Source organism: Monocercomonoides exilis (genome assembly GCF_001643675.1).
Source record: "Monocercomonoides exilis strain PA203 chromosome Unknown scaffold28-1221067, whole genome shotgun sequence".
Classification (NCBI taxonomy): Eukaryota; Preaxostyla; order Oxymonadida; family Polymastigidae; genus Monocercomonoides; species Monocercomonoides exilis.
This window is the reverse complement of record NW_027150573.1, coordinates 665,078-690,117: the sequence shown is the minus strand read 5'-3', so window position 1 is coordinate 690,117 and position 25,040 is coordinate 665,078. Positions and strand designations below refer to the sequence as shown.

At 37.1% G+C, this 25,040-nt stretch overlaps 4 protein-coding genes across 4 annotated transcripts; 1 reads left to right on the top strand and 3 right to left on the bottom strand.

The window, feature by feature from the left end:
- Positions 1–2: 2 nt before the first annotated feature.
- Positions 3–1,121, top strand: MONOS_2801 (putative FAM18B protein). The gene is made up of 4 exons (XM_067872753.1): positions 3–16; positions 106–177; positions 297–680; positions 733–1,121. The coding sequence occupies exons 2-4, from the start codon at positions 111–113 to the stop codon at positions 1,002–1,004; spliced, it is 723 nt and encodes a 240-aa protein (XP_067725717.1). The 5' UTR covers positions 3–16; positions 106–110; the 3' UTR covers positions 1,005–1,121.
- MONOS_2802 (putative tubulin-specific chaperone D) lies at positions 1,107–8,897 on the bottom strand (the record flags this gene model as incomplete). The annotated part of the gene is made up of 6 exons (XM_067872754.1): positions 1,107–1,835; positions 1,908–2,837; positions 3,101–3,674; positions 3,767–8,283; positions 8,328–8,451; positions 8,510–8,897. 6 exons carry the CDS (start codon positions 8,895–8,897, stop codon positions 1,754–1,756), a joined length of 6,615 nt encoding a protein of 2,204 aa, XP_067725716.1. The 3' UTR covers positions 1,107–1,753.
- A 3,438-nt stretch (positions 8,898–12,335) lies between these two features.
- On the bottom strand, positions 12,336–19,393 carry MONOS_2803 (uncharacterized protein; the record flags this gene model as incomplete). Its single annotated transcript, XM_067872755.1, has 2 exons — positions 12,336–19,255; positions 19,336–19,393. The coding sequence occupies 2 exons, from the start codon at positions 19,391–19,393 to the stop codon at positions 12,738–12,740; spliced, it is 6,576 nt and encodes a 2,191-aa protein (XP_067725715.1). The 3' UTR covers positions 12,336–12,737.
- A 2,272-nt stretch (positions 19,394–21,665) lies between these two features.
- MONOS_2804 (putative histone-lysine N-methyltransferase 2D) lies at positions 21,666–25,030 on the bottom strand. Its single transcript, XM_067872756.1, has 8 exons — positions 24,798–25,030; positions 24,651–24,693; positions 24,298–24,601; positions 24,132–24,245; positions 23,955–24,076; positions 23,723–23,816; positions 23,513–23,605; positions 21,666–23,403 (listed from the first exon to the last, which is right to left on the bottom strand). The coding sequence occupies exons 1-8, from the start codon at positions 24,982–24,984 to the stop codon at positions 22,141–22,143; spliced, it is 2,220 nt and encodes a 739-aa protein (XP_067725714.1). The 5' UTR covers positions 24,985–25,030; the 3' UTR covers positions 21,666–22,140.
- Positions 25,031–25,040: the final 10 nt, after the last annotated feature.

The following is a 25,040-nucleotide window of genomic DNA, read 5'->3' as shown; positions in this document are numbered from 1 at the left end:
AGTGAAAAACATATTTGTTTGATTTTGTTTTTTACCGATAATTTCTCATTCTGAAAATTAACAATTATCATTTTTTGAATTGCATTATTCTTTTTTATTTTCCAGATAACATGGACTTTACACCTCTTGTTCAACAACACCATCCAATTGTTTGGGCGTTAACATTTGCATTCAAAGGTTCGAAATCATTTTCATAATCGGAAAATTTCACACCGCACTATATTTATTTCCTTGAATTTTTCTTATTGTTTTTTCTAATGCATTTTCAAATCTAATGATCATTTCAATCATAAAAGGATTGGCAATTGTTCTTTACATACTGGCTGGAATACTGAATTTTGGCTTTGTGACAGCTTTTGTCATAATAATTTTACTGCTAGCTTGTGACTTTTGGATGGTGAAAAATATCAGCGGGAGAATGCTTGTTGGATATCGTTGGTGGAATGACATTCTTGAAGATGGGCAAAGTGTTTGGCGTTTTGAAACTATAAGAGATCGTTCGCTTGTTCCAAAATTCTCAACTACTCTCTTTTGGGGAACATTGTGGATTTATCCTGCTGTCTGGAGTATTCTTGCTTTGGTTGCCATTATCAAGTTAAACTTTGGATGGTTGTTAATTGACATTGCTGGGATAATGCTTGCTGGCACAAACCTTTTAGGTTACATAAAGTGTTCAAGGCGTTTGCTCATTCACTATTTTTCATTTTTTTTCAAAATATTTTCATTTATCAGAGGATCCAAAACAAGCGTTCAAAAAGCTTGTGACGCAAGCAACTGTGACTGCCGCAACAAATGCCCTGAATCAACAGATGGGAATTTCTCCAGAAGCTGGACAATCATCGAACAATTCGCTTTCATTTCCATTCTCATTGATGTCTCAAGGCACTTCTGAACAGCAAACTTCTAATCCTGCAACTTCACCTGCAAGCTCAACAACATCTGCTGTCCCTTCATCATCGAGCAACCTTCCACCAATATACTCAATGGGTGACGCTGTTCCTTAATAATGTCATTTCGTTAAATATCGATAATTCAAATATTCACGTCATTTTATTTTGCATTTTGTGGTTTTTTATTTCCATTTCTCATTTATATTATAAAAAAAATGTATTTTGCAACAATTTATTGAAGATTTTTCATGCACCCAAAAGTGGGGGAAAAATAAAAATAAAGATAATTATAAAAAAACTTTATAAATACGCTAATCATAAGAAATATTCCAAAAAAAATATTATTGTTCTTTGAATCATTGTTTAATCTTAATTTCAAACATTTTAAATAAAAATCCATCAGAAACTGGAAATGAATATTTGGGCAGTTCCGCTCAATTAACTATTTACATCCTTTTTTGTTTCCGAAAATGATGATGAGTGTAAAATGGTTTTTGTTTTTCTTCAATGAACTTTGATTGCGGTGCTTCATCGTTCAGAACTTATCTTTTGTCTGGAAAATTGAAACCAATTGATAATTGCAACTTGAAAAGCAAAATATGATTACACAGTGAGTTTTTTAAACAATTTCCGTAAATTTGTGACACTTATTTCATTCTTTATTTTAAGCTTTCAAAAGCTATTTTGATGTGTGTTTCTTAATAAATAATCTCACTGTTAATACAAAGATTACCTTTATTTTGCAAATATAACTGTAATTGAATGTGCTCGATTTTATATAAATGATTTTCATCACTCCACAATGACAGTGAACAGGATCGATCGTATATTTATTAAATATAAGCACGCTTTCATTGTAAAATTCAGCCAGTGAATGCAGAAAGCGATAGCAACGCTCTGAGGCTTTGTTGAGCATTCAGATGTGCATCTCCAATAGGCTTATCCCTACAAAAACAACAAATTACATCAAAGTTATGTAATTCAACATTTTTATAATTAATATTAATTGTTCCAAACCATTCAATAATTCCCATTGGTATTTCGGAATTCACCCAGACTTCTTTTTTCTCACCTTTCTCTTGCTCTTCAAGTAGAGGCATCATGTTGAACAGCAAATTCACCTGTTGCCCAGCAAGACGCCTAACCTGCGGGAATGGATGTGTCAGCAGTTGAACCAAAGAGCTCAATGCTTCCTTCTGTGTTTTTCTGAAGTGGCACAGAAGCCCAAGGATTGGCACTATGCTTGTTGCCCTCTTTGGATTACTGCCCCACAATGGTTGCTCATTCCCATCAGACTGAGAATGTGAAGAAGAAGCAGAAGGTGGTAAAGCAGATGAACATTTGAGCTCTTTTTCACTTCCCTGCTGTGCTTTCTCAGCCACAGAATCCAATGCGTTTTTATTAGCTGCAGTCTTTTGTCTTTTCAGAAGTGCTCTATTGAAAAATTTGCAAAGTTCATCAATAATCGCCTCGAATTCATCAGGGTATTTCTGGTTTTCTTTGCTTTCTTCTTTTTCGCTTCTGCTGAAATGCTCTGTGTCAGCAGCAAACTGAAGCAGAATAAAGTTTGATGTTGTACAAAGCGGAAGGAACACTCTATCATTTGGCTTGTGCTGCTTCAGAAGGTGGAGAAGGGTAACAAGAAGGTCAGTTGGAGAGACTGGGCGGATAATATGAGCATAAGAGAAAACTGACGTTCCTTTCTTCTCTGCTTTCTTTTGAAGATCCTGCCGAAGAGGGAAGCACTTGCTGTTAAGCAACAAAGATTCTTCGATGCATTCCTTCAGTGCAATCTGACTGGTTGATAAAGACGTAGCAGAAAGCGCTGAGGAGCTACCAACGCTCATTGTCAGTCCACACAATATCTCCTCTCTGCACTGTGCAAAGCCCAATAATCCAGCAAGAAATCGGAAGATGTATTCAGTGCGAGACCAATCAATTCGGATCCTGAAAGTGTTAATTCATGCAAAAAAGGAATCGTTAAAAAAGATAGCAAAGAAATAAAAAAGAACATTTTTGAAAAATGAAAGAATATAAAAAATAGAAAATGATTCACAAATTATAAGTTTCATTATCAATAACAAATTAATTCATCCAGACAATTTCAAAAACAAATGTTACATTTTTGGAAAAAAATTTTTTTGAAATACAGAGAATTTGAACATAATCAGTCAACAAAAAAACATTTCACTTAAAGAAGAGCAACACACCAATGACAATTCGAAATATAATTCCGAAGTTCTCTTTCTTCACTTGGAATGTCAGAATTACACAAAGAAATGGGCTTTCTTTGTTTCCCATCATCTTCGTCCTCTTCTTCCTCTTCCTCTTCTTCAATAATATCATTTTCTTCTTCACCAACACCAATTCTTCCATCTTCTGTTTTTCCATCCTTTTCTTCTGATGCATCTTGAGTAACATTCTCTGAATTTCCTCCAAAACTCTCAACTTCATTATTCTTTTCCAGTTTTGCCAGCCACAAAAGGAGCAACCGCAGCTTGCCTATCTCTTCAAAACTTAATCCAGTTTGGCTTTGTCTCAAACTATCTTCCTCTCTTTTCATTTGTTGGCTTTCAACAATCATTCCATTTCCTCCACTCTCAGCTTGAGGTGCAATTCCATCTTTCTGAATCTTTGCTTTCATAACGTCATATCCCCGAATGATCACATCTGCCAAAAGCGGTCCAGCTGTTGTCCGAACATTGTCAATTGTTTCAGCACACTGCCTTCCCAACAGATTCACAACGCGGCACAGTAATACACCATCAACGCAATCTTTGCATGCTATATTAAAAAAGAGTGTTCAATTTTTCATTTAATATTTGCAAATAAACAAAGAATTATTAATTAATAGGACAAAATACAAGCAGACATACAATTAGCTAACGCTGATGCGAACTTGGCAATGCTAATGATGGCTGCTCGACGCACGAGTGAACCAACATCTCCACCTTTAACTTTTGTGTAGTCAGCACATGCATGTGCAAAGAAATCAAGTGCCTCATTCACCAACAACGGAGAAAGGTGTGGTAATTGAACAGTTGACAGTTTCGATGAAGACGATGAAGAATCATGTGAAGTGGAAGACAAAGAGCCATCTGATGAATGAAGTGCAGTTCGAGTTAAGATCGAGCCAACTGCTTGGATGGCACTCGATCGAGTGAATGCATCGTCCTCAGCTGCGCCAGTGCTCAGTGGATCAGCCTTGGATAACAAAGCAAGTGAGCGGAGAATGCGAAATAGCCATGTTGAAAAGAGAATGCTAGAATGAGTTAGAGAAGATGATGAAGATGCACTTGAAGAAGCATTTGAAGATCCAGATTCTGCTGACGTAGGATCACAAGTTGTATTCAATGCATAATCAGAGCTAAATGCACACTTCATAATGTCTACCAAAGGAAGATAAGGAATGGCCAAGCAAACACCACGAACTGGTGCATAATTGAATGAAGGAGCTGTTTGATTGAGTGAAGAGCTCCGATCAGCCGATGAAAGAGACAGACGCTGTTGCAGTGGCTGCTTCATTTTGGTAGCCAAAGAAGAAGATGAAGACGAGGATTGCGATGAAGAAGCACTCGGCTTAGGCAATTCAGCAGATGCAAGCATTTTCAAAAGAGTTTCTGTGATAGATAAAGTTCCAGCATCGTTTCCTTCTCTGCTGGTTTGGCACAAAAGCAGCATTTGCACCGCTTTCGCAGCTTGCAATTGGATCTCCATGCACATGTTTGTCTGGGTGAAGGCGAGCAACTGGGTTTGTTTTCGTTTGCGTTCCAGTTCAACCAAAACTTTCGACTTCTTTTCGGTACTTTGAGATAAAGATGATGAAGCCGATTCACAAAAGCGTGTTTTGGTGAACAAAAAGTCAAACGATGCAGCGAGGAATGACTGCACAATCAGACCAAACAGCTCCAGAAGCTGCTGCGGCAGGGCAGATCCAGGGCAGCTTGAAGACGCATGGCAGATGGCTGCGATCAATCGAAGTACAGCACAAATCAGTTGAGTGTTCAGCTCGTCTGTTGAAGGCTTGCAGAGAGGTGCTAAGACAATTGGAATGGCAGCAATCACACTCAAAAGAGAAGAGCAAGTGGCTTCTTCTGCTTTTTCCTGTTTTGGCTTTGCTTCCATTTGTTTTTCTGCTGCTTCAGTTCCACAAACAGAATTTACTGTGACAAGAGATGCAAGCCTCACTTTTTTATTTCCATTGAGAATAACTCTCAGTTCATCCCATTTGAGTGATGAGAACAGGCGCTGAAGCGGAGAATTAGACGAAGATGGTGCAGTTGCATTCTGCTCTGAATTTTCAATGACAATCAGAGGGATAAGATCCAATCCTGTTGTGTCTGTCTTCTTTTTAGTCGCTTTAGATGTAAATGAAGACGACGAAGTGAATGCTTGGACTCTCATCAGTTGGTCATAAAGTTTGTTTTCTCCATTCTGAAACTCTTCCTCCAGTTCAAGTGAAGACTCGCCACAAACGTTGCCTTCAGAACAAGAAGAAGCAGATGAACTCGAGGAAGCACTTTGCTCAGATTTCGATGCTGCTCCAAGCTCTTTTCGTGTCTTTTCTGAAGCATCTGTTGGTGAAGAGTCGTCCATTGATTGTCTTTTTTCTTCCATCTGTTGAATTGCAGCTCTCCAATACGCCCCGTCATTATCTTCGCTTTCATCGTCACACTGATCCATTCCTTCGCTCTTTTCTTCCATCTCGTTCTCTTCTGCTGCCAACGCCATCAGCACTTCGCTCAGCGCAAGAACTGCACCCTGAACAACAGGCGTAGCTGCAAATCTTTGTGTTGACAGATCAACACATCCGCTGCAACCTCCATTCAGAGCCTCAGCACACAAGCCAAGCATCACCTCTTCGACCGAATAGCCATTTCCATCACAAATCTTTCCTGATGAAGCCGCTTTGATAGCTTTCTCTTCTCCTTTTCCTTCTTCTTCTCTTTCCTTCTCAAAAGGCAAGAGATGGATGACTGTGCCCAACGAACGAGCTGCCAGCGCGCGAATTGAAGAGTCCCAGTGAGACAGCCTCCTCAGCACAAGATGTTCAACCACATCATTTCGATAAACTTTGAGAAGACAGACAGAATGACCAAGCTTCACAAACGACGACGAAACAGACCCAACACTGTAATAGTCAATCAGCTGAAGCAAGGAAATCCCCTCTGGAACAACTTCCACTTCTTCTTCTTCTTCCTCTTCGGAGTCACTTGTCTCATCCCGAGGAATCTTTGTTTTTACTGTGCCAAGCCTTCCAACACATTCCTGTAGAGCAGCAGCAGCCGTTCTTCGGCACACAACATCCGCATCAAACAGGGCCACTTTCACCAGAGCAGATGCCAAAGACATCACAAGCCCATTAATACGATTGTCCTCCTCGCTTTTGTGTGCTGAAGAGGACGATTTTGCTTTTGAAAGAAGATCACGTCTCGACTGCAAGAAAAGAGACGGCTGGAACATGCGGACACTTGCCCAGATGGCAAAGCACGCAGCGTCTCGTACAGCAACTCCCACAATCGACTGCGAAACGCGCTGCTCGTAGAAGAGACAGCCAACAAGGGCTGATATAAGAGGATGCAACAAGTCAGGAAGAAGAGCGCCTCGTTGGATGATCTGTGCCAAAGAGAGGCAGCATCCCTGGGCTGAATGCGCCATCATCCGTGCCTCCTTCTGTGAGGTTATTGGCGACGAATTAACAGAGCTTAGAGAAGAAGAAGATAATGAGGATGAATAAAATGATGAAGAAGATGATATGGAAGAAGCACTTGAAAACGAGGAATCTGATGCGTCTTCACGATTCGACTGCTCGCCTAAGCAATTTGGATCGAGACGGAGCAAAAGAGACTTGACAATTACAGCAGCCGCTTCGCTTGAAGGAAGACGTGAAACAATTCGACCAACAGCCTTTGAAGCGCAGACACGAACGATTGTGTCTGGATCAGAAAGAGACGAAAGAAGACAACACAAAGAATGAGAGACAAGAGGATGTGAAACGAAAAACTCTTCCGCAGATTCTGGTGCATTTGTTGCTGATCGTCCAAAAGAGGCAGAAGTAGAAGAAGATGAGGATGAAGATGAATCATCTTCTTCACATCCACAATCGCATTTTGAACATTTGGCGTCTTCCTTTTGAATGTTTTGTTCTTTTTCTTCTGTTGATTTTTCGCTTGCAGTTGCTTCTGCTTCTGCTTTTTGCTTTTCTTTTTCAGTTTCGCCTTCTTCGCCGTCATCGTCATTATCTCCCACATCAATTGTAAGCGAGCGGCATCCGCTTTGATATCTCCACTCTATCGACGCAGGCGGAAGAAGCGTGATGCAAAGGAGCCCGATGCACTTCGCCAGCAGCTTTCGGACAAGCGAAGGCGGATGGGTGATGATGAAAGGCACCGGAATCCCATTCACCGTTGGGATGTCTGTCTGCTCCACTCTGAGTGTGGCATCTGCACAGAACGGCGTGAAAAGCGAAGGCGACTCAAACGGCGGAAATTCGCACAACTTCGGTGGTGGAATACGTTCTGCAAAGAACGAGGGAAGCTTAATGGATGCAGATGAGTTCTCAGTATTGTTCTCGCTTCCTTCCAAAGACGCAGCTGAGCTTTCTTTTTCTGTCAGATATGCAACAGAAGCGGATGAAGACGAAGCAGAAGGCGGCAGGGACTGTGAAATGAGTCCGTTCGATTGCTTTGCATTTCTTGCGATGTCTGCCCAGAAAATCAGCAGAGGGAGGATTTGATCAGCAATCTTTTTGAGAGGTTCTTCTGGTGCGTACTTCAGCAGACGCGATAGCAATGTAAGCGAAATGATTGTTCTGTGTTGTGCTGGACAGCGAAAGGAGAAGAGAGTGCTATTCTGAAATGAAAGTGGTGCTGCTTCAGTCGAAGCAGATGATTGTACTGAAGAAGAAGAAGAAGAAGAAGAAGTGTTTTCTGTTTTTGGAGGCTCGATGCTTGCTGACAGAACGCTTGCTTTGGTTGACTCAAATGGTGTGGAAGAGATCTTCCATGGAGGTGCTGCACCTGCACGGCACATAGAAAGATCAGGCAAAATATCTGCCTCTGCTATTGATGCCATGATACTCCAAACAAGTGAAATGAGAGGCAATCCTTGGAGATCAGGTGTCGTAAACATACGCGCAAGTAGTTCACAGGCTGAATCTGAAGCAAGCGAAGAATCTCGTAATGAACAACTAGCAATGATTGTTAAGCGAGAGGCATAACAAGTTGCTCGCTTTGATAGTGAAACTGAAGGAGTATTTATACCTTTGATAATTTTTTGTATGGTAATTGAAGACGTCTGAACACGCTTTGGCAAGAGGCAATATGGAATAAGAACAAACAGCGAAACCCACAGCAACAGAACGTAACGGCATTGCCATTGACTCGCATTTTCCCTTAAAGATATTAATAAATACTCAACAAAGAAAGTGAATCAAACTTTTCTGAGTCTGATACATTCAATTGATTTCTTTCGTTCAATAATGGCTCAAAAAAATATTGGTATCTTTCAATAAAATCAGTGAGCATCGCCAAATCAGAATCTTCCACAGAAAAAAATCGAACTGTTTAAAATTGTACAATTTGAAGAAAAAGTCAAAGATATAAAACTTTTAAACACACGTATAATTTTTGGTCCTCTGCATTTGCAAAGTGCATATAATGTTCGAAGATTGTACTTCAGCTTTTCCCAGCGAAGATGTAAATTTGCTTGAGAATTATCTTTTTCCCATCCGATTGGAGCTTTTGAAAATATTCGTAAAGATTCTCGCGATGGAACAATCAAAGCTTTTGATATTTGTTCTAGATGGCTGTCCAAAATTCCAGGTTGCTCTTGATAATTTTCAAATATTGAAATAGCGCTGTCATATGGATGAGGAATGTTTCTAAACTGGTCTTCTTTTCCTAGCCTATTTGCTGCATGTTTTACAATCAATAATGCATCATCATTTTGAATATTTGTAAGTTCTTTTAGAAGCCAATCACCCTCAATAAAATGAACCCTATCCATGAAATAATAATTAAGGCTGTTTCTTTTGCATATTTCAGGAATTTTTTTTTTCAAACTAATACGAACTAAACACAGTTACGTTTTAATAAATAACATAATTCATTATCGATGTTTGTTAAAAAAACTCAACGAAATTTTTTTGCGAAGTGTCAACTTTTTAATAGGACTTTTTCCCTTATTGGCACTTTTTTTGATTTTGACTGCAAACAACCGAAAAACGCTGGATGACTTTTAGCACTTTATAAATCTTTTTTAACTAGTTTAATTCTATTTATTTACTGTTTTATTATTTGTTTTTGTTTTTTAAACATTGAGAAATTTCGTTTTTTTGCTAAATTTAATAGGACTTTTTCTAGCCAACCAGGCAACTCACAAGAAACTGATGAGTTGTTTTGAATAGCATAAACTATAATCTAACTATTTTTAAATTCTTTTTTTCACAAACACTTTTTTCTTGTTTTTTTCACATTTCATTTTTTTAACAACATGCAAACATAAAACTGTTTATTTCTTTATTAATATAATGAAATGTAAAAATAACAATTTGATACGAAAATAAAAAATTCTAATAATTAAATGTTGTTATAATAAAACAATTATTTTTTCTATTTATCTTTAACGGACAATTGGAACCATATTGAAACGATCAACGATCAATTTTTTGTGACAAAGTTAAATTCTTGACAAATAGAAAAAATAATTGTTTTATTATAACAACATTTAATTATTAGAATTTTTTATTTTCGTATCAAATTGTTATTTTTACATTTCATTATATTAATAAAGAAATAAACAGTTTTATGTTTGCATGTTGTTAAAAAAATGAAATGTGAAAAAAACAAGAAAAAAGTGTTTGTGAAAAAAAGAATTTAAAAATAGTTAGATTATAGTTTATGCTATTCAAAACAACTCATCAGTTTCTTGTGAGTTGCCTGGCTGGCTAGAAAAAGTCCTATTAAATTTAGCAAAAAAACGAAATTTCTCAATGTTTAAAAAACAAAAACAAATAATAAAACAGTAAATAAATAGAATTAAACTAGTTAAAAAAGATTTATAAAGTGCTAAAAGTCATCCAGCGTTTTTCGGTTGTTTGCAGTCAAAATCAAAAAAAGTGCCAATAAGGGAAAAAGTCACATTAAAAAGTTGACTCTATTTAAAACGGTATGGGGAAAAAAACGAAATTCATATATATTCAATGATTTCGAAGATTTCAAACCAGTTTGAGCTATTTGTCTCAATAAACAACTTAAATTTTGAATTTGTTGAAGTATTATTTCATTTTGTTATTTAATGATTGAAAAGTTCAATTTTTAAGATTATTTCTAGTGACAAACAACTATTAAAATATTTCTTGAATTTTCATTTCCTGTTGACAAACAGAAATATTTGAGTTTCTCCAATAAATAATTTTTTCCATCTTGGGCTGTGATTTTATTTTGATCTTTTTTCTTTATCAAGACCTTTTTCTTTTTTGTCATGCTTTTAGCTTTACGCAAGTTTGTTTATAATTTAAAATAACCAGAACTGTTTGTTAAATAATGATCTAATTATTCTGTTATTTTTTTTCAATATTTCATATTTAACAAAAAGATCAAGGATTATAATAATCATATGTATTGATCATTTGCTTGCTGCTTTTCCATCGAATACTTATATTCCGAAGTTTTAAGCTTTCATATCATATGACATCGATTCTTTTTGATATGATTTTGTTGTTTTTGACTTTCTCAACTTGGTTTTTTTTCATTTTTTCTTATTTCATTGTTTTTTTTAAAAAAACACGATTTCAGAGACATGCATCCATTTGTTTTAAAATTTAATGAAATGAAATAAAAACAAATTTGAAATGAAATGATATCTCAAAGAAAAAACAACAAAATATTTGTATTTGACGAACAATTTTCAGATCAAAGTTTTCATATGTTCTTCCATTTCGCTTCAAATTCTTGTTCAATTCTTTTTCATTTCAGAATTAAACAAAAATATACAATAAATAACACCTTGTTTTTATTTTTTATGTGCATGAAAATTTACTCAAATTCATATTTGTTCCGAAAACTGTGTTTTATACAAAAACAGTGAAATGAGAAAAAAAAGGTCAAATATTTAATTGAAAAATTTAAAAACCAGTTAAAATAACAATATAGGAATGTCGAATTGTGATGCTGTGGCTTTAAACGTTCGGTACAAAATATTCGCTTCAAAGTCAGCAAGTCTTTGATTTGGGTACTAAAATAATAAATATAGTTAGTGTTAATAATGGTGGACACTTTCAATAACTGTGGACAGTCGAATTTTCTAAACAACCATTGAAAGTTGCATTTTGACAATTAGCCAGATTATTTCTTTATTGAATACAAACTCATGTGAATGATTATTATCACCAAACCAATATACTGAAATTATATATAAATTGTTTTTTCTTTTCGGAGAAATTCGGAGAAATAAAATACTCCGAGTTTCTCCGATAATAGAAAATGCTATCTTCTTAATTCTGAAGAGCAAGTTGTTTCATTTCTGTATGTCTTATAAGTTCATAAGCATTGAGGGAATAGTTGGGTTTTTAATCTTAATACAACTATCAATGGTCGTTGAGATCATGCAACTGTCCACAGTTATTGAAAGTGTCCACCATTATTTACACTAACTATATTTGAATATTTCTTTGAACATAAAAATTTCATAATTTTTATCAACAGAATTCTGAAAAATAAAAATATCAAGAAGTCTATTTATTTTGTTTTTGTTTTCAGCCTTTTCACAAATTAAAAAAGCAAAAATTAGTTTAAAACAAAAATGATTTAAATTAATTTTTGAGGTCAAGTAAAATATGTACCTTATTTGATATTTGTGAAACAGAAATCAGAAAAATTGAAATCGTTAACAAGTTTAAAACTATCTCGATGAGCCGTGAATTGTCAAAAATGTTTATTTGGAGCAGAATTTTTTATTTTTTGTGAAAAAACCACGTTTTGTTCTTAAGTTTTTTCACTTTCATTCCACAAAATCTCTTGAATTATCTGCGCAAATAAGTTTGAAAATAAAGAATTGGGAGAAAGATTCAAAATCATCACTTGGCACAAAATTCAAAAAGAGAAGAACATCTTCCCACTTACTTCATTATCTATAATATCATTTCACACTTCAAGTTTATTTTTCAAACACTATTTTGTTTTTCACAAAAAAGAATTGTAACTCTATTTTGACTTTTTGTTTAAATATTTTTAGGAAATGTTTATAAAATGTATTATTCATTTTGTGAATTTCTTTCTCACAAAACTGATAAGAAAATGATATTCAACTCTAGCCAAGTGCTTTCCATATAGCGGAATTTTTTAAAGCAAACCTTAGTTCGAATTTTTATTTTAATTATAATAATAATTTCATTTTTTTTATTTAAACGGATTTTTGAAAAAATGTGTTGAAATAGGGAACACATTATATTTATGATATTGTTATTGTAGAAACATAAATTTGACTTAAATTCCATTGAGAAAAAATTTATGATCAAAACTCGAACGAAATTATGATTTCATAAAGGATCAGCCATTAAAACTTTCTTAATATTTTCATTCATGAAGCAAATAAACCTCAAACGAAAATTGAGAATGATGGAGAACTGAAATTGGCATTCAAATATGAAAATGTCAAAAGCAATTCATCAAACATCATCCTTGAAAACAAAATCAAAATAGTCTAACCCACATTTTTTTGAAATTAAATCACAATTGAAGAGACGTTCACAAGTACTAGTGCGGTTACAAATAGAAGTCTTCATTTTTCATATTTTGAAGCTCGGCTTTTGTCAACTCAGTAGAATCATCACTTCAACTTCCTTTTTCATTCCTTTGTGAGTGTCTGTCTTTCACTATTTTCACTTTCGTCTCTGCCTTCTCCTCTGCTGTTCGCCCATTCCCCAATTGCGTCAGACACTGTCATCATCAATGAACCAGTAGGAAAACACCCAATGCATCCTCGCTTCACTTCACGAAGTGATGGACGGTCTGATGATCGGCTGGATGTGCTCATCTTCATCACTTTCTCCCACTTCCTATTTCCAATCCTCGCTACATCTGGCCTTTCTCCATTCGCAATCTTCTGTCCCGCCACTTCTGCTGGATACTCCCCAAACGGGATTTCCAATGTCAAACACTCCCACAGTATCATCCCTATCGAAAATACAACAGATTTTTCGGAAGCCGCCATTTTCTTGTTAAGCAGCAGCTCAGGTGCCTTCCACCTCAAACACTCTTTTTTGAAGTCATCCTCTTCTTCAAACGCGGATGAAGGAAGGGAGTCATCATCATCATCATCACTGACAGATGTCACAATAGTTGATGAAGAGATGGATGATGAATCCGAGTCTGAGGAGCAGTCGGAGTGGAGGGCAATGCAGATAACCATGTGTTCAGAGAACAACACAATATGCGGACTGAGATTGTCAAGAGAAGAAAGAGTATTTTCCATTTCGTCAAAGGAATGGAGAGCAAGATTGGCCACCCAGAACAGGATCTGAGCAGCTGTCTGCTCCCTCTCTTGCAGAGTGCCTATCGCCATCTCCTTCTTCTCGTTCCTCCCATGCAATAACATGAACAACGAATCCCTCAGATCAACAATCAGCTTCTCAAAAGGGGATGAACAGGCCATGGCATCCACCAGATTCGACATCGATGAGGTGGTTGGGCACAGATCTTCTCCCCGAACAAATGTTGAATCTGAATCTGTGGTTGAAGTTGTTGAAGTGGATGAGATGGATGGAGATGGCGTTCTCTTTCTCGAAATATCGTCTTCCTTCTCATCAACCTTTTCTAATGCCCAATCGGGAATCTTGTCTGAGTCTTTTCCAAGGATGTATTCAGTTGATCCACTCTCAGATAGAAGATGCTCCGAAGACTCAGAGTGTTGCATGTTCGTATCATATATTCTCTTCTTCATTCTCTCTTCATTCTTCTTTTCTGCCTCTCTTTCTGCTCTTCTCCACTGCTCCTCAGGCGATATCTCCATTGTCACCATCTCAAATGCCTTTGGATCTTTTCTGATGTTGTCATTCACAATCACTCGCAAATCTTCTGCCTCATTCTTAACCTTCTTCCATCGAACAATAAATATAATAGATACAATTAGAATTATTAGTAATATGATACTCATGATTATTACAATCAACAACCAATAGGATTTTCCTTCTTTTCCTCCTTTAACAATTCTTTCATCTCCTTTTTGTTCCGGCTCACTTCTATTCTTCAGAATGAATGACTGGGTTGATGAGGGAGAATCAGCGTTCCCAAACAGAAGACATACGCTCACCTCTTCTGATTCTTCTTCTGCTTCTGCCTCGGGCTCAATCTCTGAGGATGAAACTGTACACCAGGCCTCGTGCTCATCCACAAACCCATCCTCCCCAAACTCATGCCTCTCAATGTGCTGCTCAGAGCGGAGCGAGCGCACCAGCTGGCAGGAGAGGTTGCAGGGGAGCAAGAGCTCACCCACAAACCTGAGCTTGGCCTGCGTGCCTTCCACTTCCATCTGCACCTCTCGCAGCTCAGTGACAAACAAAGCAGATGGCCGATCTGAGGCCAAACCCTTCAGAGTGCACCCCTCATTCAGAATCCACAGCGATGAATTGTCTTTCAACCCGTCGCCTCCCTTCAGACTCACCACATCCACCACAGCAGAGCCTGTGCAGATAACATTTCTTCGAGCTGATGGATATTGCGGAAGGGAAGGCGTGTTGTTCACAAACATCCCCATGGTGATGTCAACATTCCCACAATCAACTGATACGCCCCCTTCTGCAGAGTTTGTGATGATTGTGTCCTTCAAATGGCTAGTGCTGTTGAAAAGATAAATCAACGATCCATTCCAATGGCACGCATCTTCAATTGCTGAATTATCGATGATATTGGTATCATTTTGATATCCTTCAAAAAACGAAGATTCGATGGAAACATTATTGGACATATCAATAATCTGTGCATTTGTGGAAGATGATGTCTGATTAGCAAATGAGCAGTTTGAGATTCGACAGAGAGTTGGAATGGAAGAAGATGATGACAACAAGCATGCGCCTGGTGTCATTCGTTTGATCCCAGAGACATTCGAGTGAATTATCATAATAGAACTTTTAAGATTCTCCTCGTTCATTTTCGAAATGCTTCGCTCTTTTATTGAAATTAGAGAACTGTTTTTAACAGTGATATCTGAAGTGTTTATTTCTTTAATGATGAGATTTGAGCCTTCACAAGCATCGATCAGTGAGCTTCCTAATGTCAATTCACCAAACTCAACGGCTTGCAGCTGAGCAATACAAGAACTCCTTGGCTCAAACAACGGACTTGAAGTGATCATGTGTTTCACGCTTGTTCTGCTCATATCAAATGATCCTGATGCAATTGAAAATAACGATTGATTGATGCAAATGCTCTGATCAGCACTGGAGAATAAACAGGATGCAACAACCAATGATCCATTCATTTGAATGAATATGCTTTTGCACGTTGAGACAAATCCATGTTGAAATAAAAATGAAACACATTCAAATTTCACGGTCTCAACACTTTCCATAATACACTCTGATCTTTGTGATTCTGAAATTTCCGTTCTCAGATGAACAACAGCATATGTTACTGGATTCAGACTCTTAACCGTCACACTGTTTGAAGTGCATGTTTGTGATATGTCACATTCTCGATCTATCAGAAGCTGACTGTATGCTGAAGACACAATATGAGACAATCCATAACTCAAGGATTTGCATGGTGTTGTTGAGTTCCCACATGGTTTCGCATCATTCCCCTCATCATTCACTCCACACACAAAAATCAGCTCGCTGCGATACACAACAATAAGAGGAATAAGATCCACATCTTCAATTGGAAGTATTTCATCCACACCCCAGATCGCATTAAACCTATCATACGGTGGTTCACGAAAGTCTATATCAAATTGTTCTTCGCTGATTTGTTTGGAAATTGAAAAGCACTTCACAAACACGTCTCTTCCTATCCTCGCCTTGTTGTTTGAGAACGTTATGTTTTTGAAATGGAATGGAATCATCTTGTTTTCCTTTGAAAGACAATTCAAAAACACTCCACCTCCTTTTCCTGCAATGGCAGAGCATGAAGAAATCTTTGTATCGTTTATCTCAAATCTTCCTCCCTCCTCCATCTTCACATGCAACGCTCCTCCGCAATCACTAGTATCAGCTGCGCACACGGTAAATGATGAATTTGATAGCATAGCATTTGCATCATTGACCATCGTTGTTATCAACATACAGGCGCTGTTGGAGCTTTGAGTTACACTGCCAAATAAACAATGTTCAATCGTCAATGTCCCATCAGCTAAATCTGAAGACCGATGAAATTCAATAAAAGGCTTTGAAATTTGAAGTATTTCAAATGTACATGAATAAAGCTGTATATTTCCATCTTTCACAGACAAAAGAATGAAAGACAATATTCCCTCGCTTTGAAGATTGAATGAACATTCAGAAATGCTCAAGCGCGCATCACTCTCTCTGGTTTCAATAAAAGCTTTCTGCAAATTGGTGAAAATTGGCGGCAACGAAAAGTTGATTGATGAAAATGATACAAGGCTTGCAAATATTGCAACTCCAACAGAATTAGCCAATGTCTCATTCACTACCAATCTTGATGATGAGTTTTCTTGCTCTGATTTAACAGTGACATTGTCCATCTGCACTTCTTCAAAAAGTGAGCTTCCCCCTGATATGAGAATATTTTTTGTTCCCTCACCCTGTGTTCTGTTCAATCCAAAGTTCAACGAATTACATGGAAAGTTTGGTTTTCCACAGGCGATGTTATTTATTCCTCTTTCCCCATCGACGTGAATTGTTTCGTTGAAATATCCTGTGATGAAAATAAAAAGATCTTCAGCATTGGCAAAATGAGTCCTATCAAAACCCATCAGTGAATTTATTCGTTTGGAAAGTTCAATATCCATGGCAAAGCTGAATGAAGTTGAATTGACTAATTCTGTGAGATCGCTGCAAACAATGAACATGTCTTTTCCAATCGCTGCCATGTTGTTGGTTAAATGCAAATCCTCAAATTTTATCATATTTGCATTGTCCACACAGTTCAGAAAAATGAACCCACCTCTTCCAGATGTATCATTTTCACATTCGCATCTGCTTGTTTCTGTGTTGTTAACTGTGAGTGCACCTTTCTCTTGAAGGGTTATTCCCGCGGCTCCTCCATCGTTGCTGTCTTTTGATGAAATAGTCATAAATGAGCACTGATCAATCAAAACGGGAGCATTAATTGTTGATGACAGAATACAAGCTATATTTGAACTAGAAGAGGTTATTCCTTCAAAGGTGCAGGAACTCAATGTTAGTGATTGAACTTTCTCATTTCCACTTGTGTGTTTGTTGCTTGGCTCTTCAGTAACAATTGAGACTAATGGGCAACTTGTGAGTTCCACAGATGAAATAGTTAGCATTCCAAGAACGACAAATGCTTTGCTTGAAGCAATTACAGGGCTTGATCCAAAAGCCATTTGAGATATTGTGCATTGTTCGACTCGAAGAGTTCCCCCCAAAACAAGAAGAAGAGAAAATGTGATGGAATCCTTGGTTTTGTTTCTAAATGTGCAGTTCTTCAGAACAAGGTTCGAGCTTTCATTGTCTGCAGAAGAGATGAGAGAAGATATCGAGATTAAAAAACTTGACGGAATGCTGAAGCAGATTCTGTCAAACTCCAAATTATTCTCATTCAATAGCATCACCTCTGAACTTCCTGTCTCCACAATGGACTGGAATTCCAATTTCGCTGTTTCTTCGACCTGTTTTGAGCGTATCAACAAACAAGACAAAATGAACTGGTCTTGGATGATAGTCGACCCATCAATCCTCAATTCCTTTTTTTCGTTTGTGGCATCAGTTGCCAAGTTTTTGTATCCTCTCCAGAACGAATTGCAGGGAAATACATCATCTCCACATCCCAAACAATCCTTTCCAGACTGAATTATTTCGATTTCTAACGATTGCCTGTGCAAGAAAAAATAGGACAGATTCACTGGAACATCCAGAAACGCTGTGCTGTCAATCCCAAAGAAATCCAAATTGTCGCCATCATCGTTTTTAATATTCACAATCCGACTTGTAGTAACTGATCCATTCAAGTCAACACATTGAACAAACATATCTTTTCCCCATTTTGCATCATTTCCTGACACATTCACTGAATCCATTTGATAATTGCTTGTCGAATTTTCACACAGAACCAAATAGATTCCCCCACCCTTTTCATTTGTTGTTCCCACCTTGCATTGCTTCAACGACACATTTTTTACGATATGTTCTACGTCATCCACCAATATCACTTCCATAGCACCCCCATTCCCAGACTGCCGAGTCATTGTTGAGATGCATGTATCATTCACAACAAGGTCTCCACATTGCTTTGTGATGAATGCATTCAAAGACTGGCAGCCCTCGATATGGCACAAGTCAAGAGTCACTTTGCCTTCCTTTGAACTTATAAGAGGCTTAGAAAAGAACTGTTCTGCAGATGAAGTTTCGCAAGTTATTTGGCAAGAAGAAAGAACAAGAATCCCAGAACTTTCGCTCATCAGAAACAATGATGAACTTCTGCAGTATTCGTTTGAACAATCGTGTATAAACTTCATTTCCGATGCTTGAAGTTTTCCAGTACTTATTCTGAAAAGAGCTTCTTCTCCGCTTTTCATCTCTGACTTTATGCTTGTCATCGATGTTCCAGATCCGCTTCCAATAACATTTGAAGATCCAATATCAATTTGGCCTGAAGGAAACAGTCCTTCTTTTATCTCAAAACTCATCGATTCTATTTTGGCTCTTTCAATTCCCTTTTTTATTGTCAGACAATTGAATTCATCAAAGTCACTTCGCCCACAATTATTCCAATCGTAGCCATTTGTTGCAATCATAATCTTATTCTGATTGTTTGGCGGATCAATCACATAATGTGAGGTCTCCTCTGCAGTTGCCCAGGCAAAAGTCGTTCTGGGTTGATTGCTTGTGGAAAACAACCTTGATGCAACAAGATTCAATTTTCCAGTCCAGGTTTCATGTGCATAAATATCATTTCCTTCATTTGCTGTATTGTTTATGAAAATGCAATCAGATAGTGTTGCAGTGATACTGTAAACTTGACTGTGATCAAATCTAATTGCTCCTGCATCGATTTTGGCTCTATTTGACTTGAACACACACGAAACAACAGAAAAATCATGCTCAATTACATAACAATTAAGTGCACCTGAGTACCCTCCTTTTGCTTCATTCATGAGGAAAATGGATTCTTTGATAAAGCATGATGTCTGTTTATTAATCTCAACTGCGCCAATACCTTCTCCTGCAAGACATTGCGTAAAATTGGAAAAAGACACTTCGAGTACTCCTGTTCCCCTTATATCAAAGGCACCTGTCGCATACGAAACGGAGCATTTACGAAAAACACAACTTTCACACGTCCACTTTCCTGATCCTTCATTTCTAACTGCAGCTGCTCTGGAACCAGATTTTGTTAGAGAACAGTTTTCAAACAAACATCTTACAGTCGAAAGGGATGCATCCCCAGTGAGATAAATTGCTCCACCATTTTGTATTTCTGCACTTTGAAACGAAAAAGTTGTATCATTGAATTCCTTTGATCCTGCGCTGAAATTAGTTCTGGTTGAAACTGCCTCACAACTCAAAAATGACGAATTGCAGCAGATGAATACACTTGTGGATCCATCAACAATACACCCCAAATATGGATTCTGAACAGAAATGCAATTCACAGAATCCAAATCACATTTCTTATCTGGACTCATATAAGAAAAAGATGAATAAGATTTTGCATTGACTTTTCTCTGTGAAATATTAAAAAAGCAACAGTGGCTGATTGCGATGGAAGCAACAGATGATAGTTGAAAAAAAGGTGTTGATCCTTGAACACAAGATGAGAATTCTGAATTATGAACTTTTACGTTTAATTCATCAATAGAATTGAAGCTTGTCATTGGTGCTTCTACAAGACTTGTCATCGTCTTCACATTCTTTGAAAAGTGCATCGAAATATTCCAAAACAAAATTGAACCACAACCTCCAAAGAACAAACTATACTTTTCTTTTCCAGCAAAATTCAACAAGCATGAATGTATATGAAGCGAAGAGTTGGACTTTAAAGAAACCAAACAGCATCCCTCTTTCTGCAGAAGCACAAGTTGTTGAATGCAAATTGATGTGTTTGTAGTTATTAATTCGGCTTTGAGAAGACTCTTCAAATCATTTTTTGACTCTGCGTTTTCGGATATTGCAAACTGCGCCTTTTGAAAAGATGGATTAATTTTTGATGTTGGAATTGGAAATGAACAATTGAGATGCATCTCCCTGATATGGTCATGCAAAATGCTCTCTTCTGCACAAGAAAATTGATGAATTGCAATTATAAACAATTGAACCGTTGAAATCAAAAATGTTGATGCGCTGAGCATTTGCATCAGCAGAAAAAGAAAACTGAAATTCTTCTTCTAAGCCCTTAATAAAAAAGCAAGAAGTGAACATTTTCTACCCATAACTTTTGATTCACTTATGGGAAAGCATGATACTAGTTCTTTCCAATCAGGAAATGCTGCAGTCACATTCTGCATATCATGAAAATCGTTGAATCTTCAGAAAAATCAATCAATATTCATGAATGAGGAATTAGAATAATTCAAGTCTATCAAAAAATATGTGGAAAAATCAATTAACAAAAAAGTGCAAATAAACAACTTCATACAATATTATCAACTGTCATTGAAAACGAAAGAATGATGAAAATGCATGAATTAATGGTTGAAAATTGTGTGAAATCAATAACAAATATAACTTTTTCAAAACGTGTGAATTTAATGAGACAAACGATCTTTCATATTATTTCATCAAAACATTTATTCAAAAGCTCGCATATGAAACGAAGGAAAGAAAAGAATAAAGATCTGTTGCTTCTTGGAGAAAATCTGTTTCTGTAATTTTTCTGATTTTCTCAATTTTTTTTCTCCTTTATTAATGTTTTGTCTTTTAACTTTTTTCCCATTTGCCGAAAAATTCTGAAAAGGATGAAAAAAATGAATATTATTCCATTTATGATTCATTTGACCAACTGATGCAAATGTCATTTGAAGGAAAGGTCCACTAACAATTCATTATGATAGCAAAATTTGAAGCGAAGAACATGAAGATCGATTGGCTTATTGTTCAATACACTCATTTGAAAAAATTTTCAAATAAATTTGAATTTGATGCTGGATTTTCTTCTCGTATCCAAAAAGACACTTAAAATTAAAATCACCATAAATATTTTTGGGCAACTTTTCCTAAACAAAATTTCAAAAGAGGAATTTCTCTTTTGAAAGCATTGAAAATTAATACCTTGAATTTTATTTCATTTATTCTTTAAACGATAGTGTGAGGTCGAGGATAATCTATAATTTCAAAAAGATATAGAAGTGCTTTTATGAAATTGGAAAAAATGCAAAACTGAAGAGATCAAAGGAATATCAGATGAATTTTCACAAATGTTCTCCATATTACATGCAAAAATTTCAATTACTTCCCTGACATTAACGTCAATTTTCAATTCTCTTTCTGCTTTGCAACATGTAATCATCATAAAAGCAAATGCCAAGAAAGCATTGTTTTATAATATTAAAGCCTTACTCCCGAAAAATCATAGTTTTTTCGTAATGAAAAAATAATAAAGGTTTAATTGAAATTTTTCCTTTTTTGAAAATTTTTGGAAGTGACATAAATCAAATTTATTTCGAATATGAAATCGGAAAAATGCTCTTTTCATTTCAGTAATTGTCTTTCGGCTTTTGAAATTGAAAATGAATTTTCTCATCAATTTTCATTTATCTCTTTGATTTTCGATTTAAAATTTTTCGATTACAAACTTTTCGATGGATAAATAAAGTTAACAAATCAATGGGCAAAACGCAATATGATAGTTGAGAAGGAAACGCATATTCTTTTGCATCAGAACAATACTTTTTAAATGCTATTTATACAAATAAGAGAGAGCGTCTAAAAAGAAAGGGAAAAAAGGAAGAAATACTTTTTCATAAAACAAAAACTTAAAATCTAATTCATAAAGTGCATAAACAAACATGAATTTTAACGAAACATAAAGTAAAGAAAGACAATAGATCTGCTACAAAATAGACAAAAAAATGAAGAAAATCAAGTTCTTTACCTGTTTCATCTTCAGCTTCATAGCATTTGAGTTAAAAGATGAATCGTTTTCTCAAGATTTCCGCGCGACTGATGCAGAGCATAAATAGCTTCTCGCTTTCCAAATCCCATTTCTGTCAGCGTTTCCACAAACGGGGAAGACTGATACGGCGACGACGACACAGAAAATGAGCTGGATGCGTCTTTCAAGCTTGAATTGGCAAGCAGCGAAGTTGTCGTGCGGATGTGAGGCGGAGAAGGCGATGGCGGCACAAGAGGACTTGGAACAGGCGAAAGAAGAGGCGATTCCTCAGGATCAGACCGGTTGTGATGGTGGCGGTGGTGGCGGTCTGAGCGAGGATAGTCTTTCGGAGGAGAGGCAGAGACAGGCGAAGCTGCATGCGGCGGAACGTGATAAGAAGAAGGGCGAAGTGCAGAGGAGGGAGAGTGTGCGTGATGTGGGCGTGAATGTGAATGTGAATGAGGATGAGAATGCGAATGTGAATGTGCATCTCCAAGCGAGCGTGGCTTCAGTGCCCGAGGAACAGCTATTCGGGGGCTGCCTGCTGAGCCAGGCAGATTCAGCGGCAGGAGCAGCCGACGATGGCCAGAGCCTGAATGGACGCCGCGGTGTGTGGCTGGGTTGATTGGCGGGTACGGATTCTTTGCACGTTGCGGCTGGCTCGATGCCACGATCTTCGGAGCTGTCTGTGGCTGAGCGTACGAAGAAGCAGACGGAAGGCGCTTTTTGTGCTGCGGATGAGAAACATCGCAGTCGCTGAGGTGGTCAGACATCACAGTGATGTCTGAGGCGATGGAAGGCGCCTGGCATAGAGAGGAAGCATCAGAAGAGTCAGATGCAACAGAGGCGTTGTCGTTTCCTGCAGCTTGGCGCAGAGGAGACGGCTGGGCAGGTGCAGCATTTTTGGGAGGATGGATCACAATGGCTGGATATGAAGGGCTGGAAGGAGATTCTGTTGGTTTGTCTTGGATGGAGAGTTCAGCTGGGGGAGAAGCTGTTTGGGATGAAATGGATGAAGTGGATGAGGTGGAAGCAAAAGAGCTGGAAAGCAGTGGAGTTGGTGCTTCATCGTCTTGGTGAAATGTGCTGCCATTTTTAGTTGTTTTCTGAGAAAGAATCGATAAAAACGGAGGCAAAGTTGTGTTAAAAAGATCTTCCTGTGAAGAGGCTGATGGTTGTGGGTGTGAGACATCATCGAAATGCCTCAGCTCGTCTTCTGTGAGGAAATTGCACTTGTAAGGGCCTATCGTCATCGAATTATCAATCAAATCGATTTTGCACTTCATCAGAAAAACAGACAAAGCAGAGAAAAAAGTATTTGAATTTAAAAATGAATCGTGAAAGTTTAATGATAAACACAAATAATGTAAGAGTTCTGTTGTTACAAACTCGAAATTTTCGCAAATTGTCGACTCCAAGTGATACATCAAATACGCCCCCTTCCAGCACAAACATTGGAGTGGATACAAGCATTCCTTCAATCTGTTCGCGTAACACCATTGCAAAAACATATCATTTGGAGTGATTGTCGCAATAAAAAAATTGATAAATCAAAAAATATAAATTTGTGTCTCTAAAAGAAGAAGAAGAAGAAGAAACCATCAAATCAACTGAATGAATATAGCCCATGATGACCCCAGTTCCAACTCCAACAGCTGTGCCGTGTATCGTCTGGTCAATCACATCTTCCAATCTGGAAATGAGTTATTTGAAGTGGGGAAGGATAATATTAATTGTATTGTTTATACGAGTATTGTGATAGTATATATAGCAATCGAATATCGATAAATCAAAGATAAGCTTTTTCATTAAGTATTAGAAAAGAGCACACCCGCATTTGATTGCACATTGCAGTGTGATAAACGTTCTTGCAGCTCCTGAGTCAATAAGGATAGCCACACGCACATCGTTGATAAATCCTGCACAAAACAAACTTGTTTGAACATGAAAAGACTTCGATTATATTCAAAATAAGCAAATAAATGAATCAACAGGAGATGTGGCATACATCTGGCAATAGCTGAAGTGCCTTCTTCCAGTTTCCTTCAACTGCAAATTTCTTCTGAGCTTTTGAAAGCTCTTCTTTTGCATCTGGGGCATAAGGAAAAATGGTCACATATTTCTAAATCACGAAAATATTCATTTGTATAAAATTTGCAAAGAGAAAAGCGTACTTCCTTGTGCTTATGAACAATATAGGCTTTCATCTCTGTTCGAAAACGCTCCAACAATATCTTGTTAACAAGCTCCAGACTCCCTGTTTCGATTGCATCCGCGAGAAGCGGTGTTTGAATCCTGAGTAAATCTCTTACTCGTTGATCCATACTGTAGCTCTGCATTAAAAGTTCTCCGTCTTTCAGTTTTGGATATTTAATATCTGTTCCCACGGGTAAATCTGGAAGTCTATTAAATGTTGTTCCTGTTTGATGAGGCCTTTTCTCTTTAAAAGAAGACCAAGCGCTTTGAAGTATGCCATCGCTGTTGTGTTCAAATTAATATAAATGGAAAAAAAGTGCTTGATTCATACCGAAGAATGATTCTAAACTGTAATGGACGTGATGGATCCAATCCTCATCGATGAGAATCAATTAATAACAAATCATGTTTTGTTTGCAGGATAAGATACAGTTTTAATTATTATAAACAAAATATTAAAAATACATAAAATACTTACCATTGAGAATGACATTGTCAACTAAAGATTTTCCTTTATGAACTAAAACAACATTTTCTCTATCAGTAAAAAGATCATCAGCAATCAATGTTCTCAACTCTCCAGCTGTCACCTCGAGTCGTAGCCTGTATAAAAGTTTTAATCCTGTCTCATTTATACGAGCTACGATAGGGACACTCAACGCCATCACCGAACTCTCTAATTTTCTTTCTCACTTTTGTTTGCCTTATTTTGGAAGTGGGT

Coding starts and splice junctions, on each gene's coding strand:
- MONOS_2801 (XM_067872753.1), top strand. CDS start 111: ATGGACTTTACACCTCTTGTTCAACAACACCATCCAATTGTTTGGGCG. Junction 178..296: donor GTTAACATTTGCATTCAAAG/GTTCGAAATCAT, acceptor CAATCATAAAAG/GATTGGCAATTGTTCTTTAC. Junction 681..732: donor TTACATAAAGTGTTCAAGGC/GTTTGCTCATTC, acceptor TTCATTTATCAG/AGGATCCAAAACAAGCGTTC.
- MONOS_2804 (XM_067872756.1), bottom strand. CDS start 24,984: ATGGCGTTGAGTGTCCCTATCGTAGCTCGTATAAATGAGACAGGATTA. Junction 24,246..24,297: donor TTGTTCATAAGCACAAGGAA/GTACGCTTTTCT, acceptor TTCGTGATTTAG/AAATATGTGACCATTTTTCC. Junction 23,404..23,512: donor ACAATTTGCGAAAATTTCGA/GTTTGTAACAAC, acceptor TTTCTGATGAAG/TGCAAAATCGATTTGATTGA.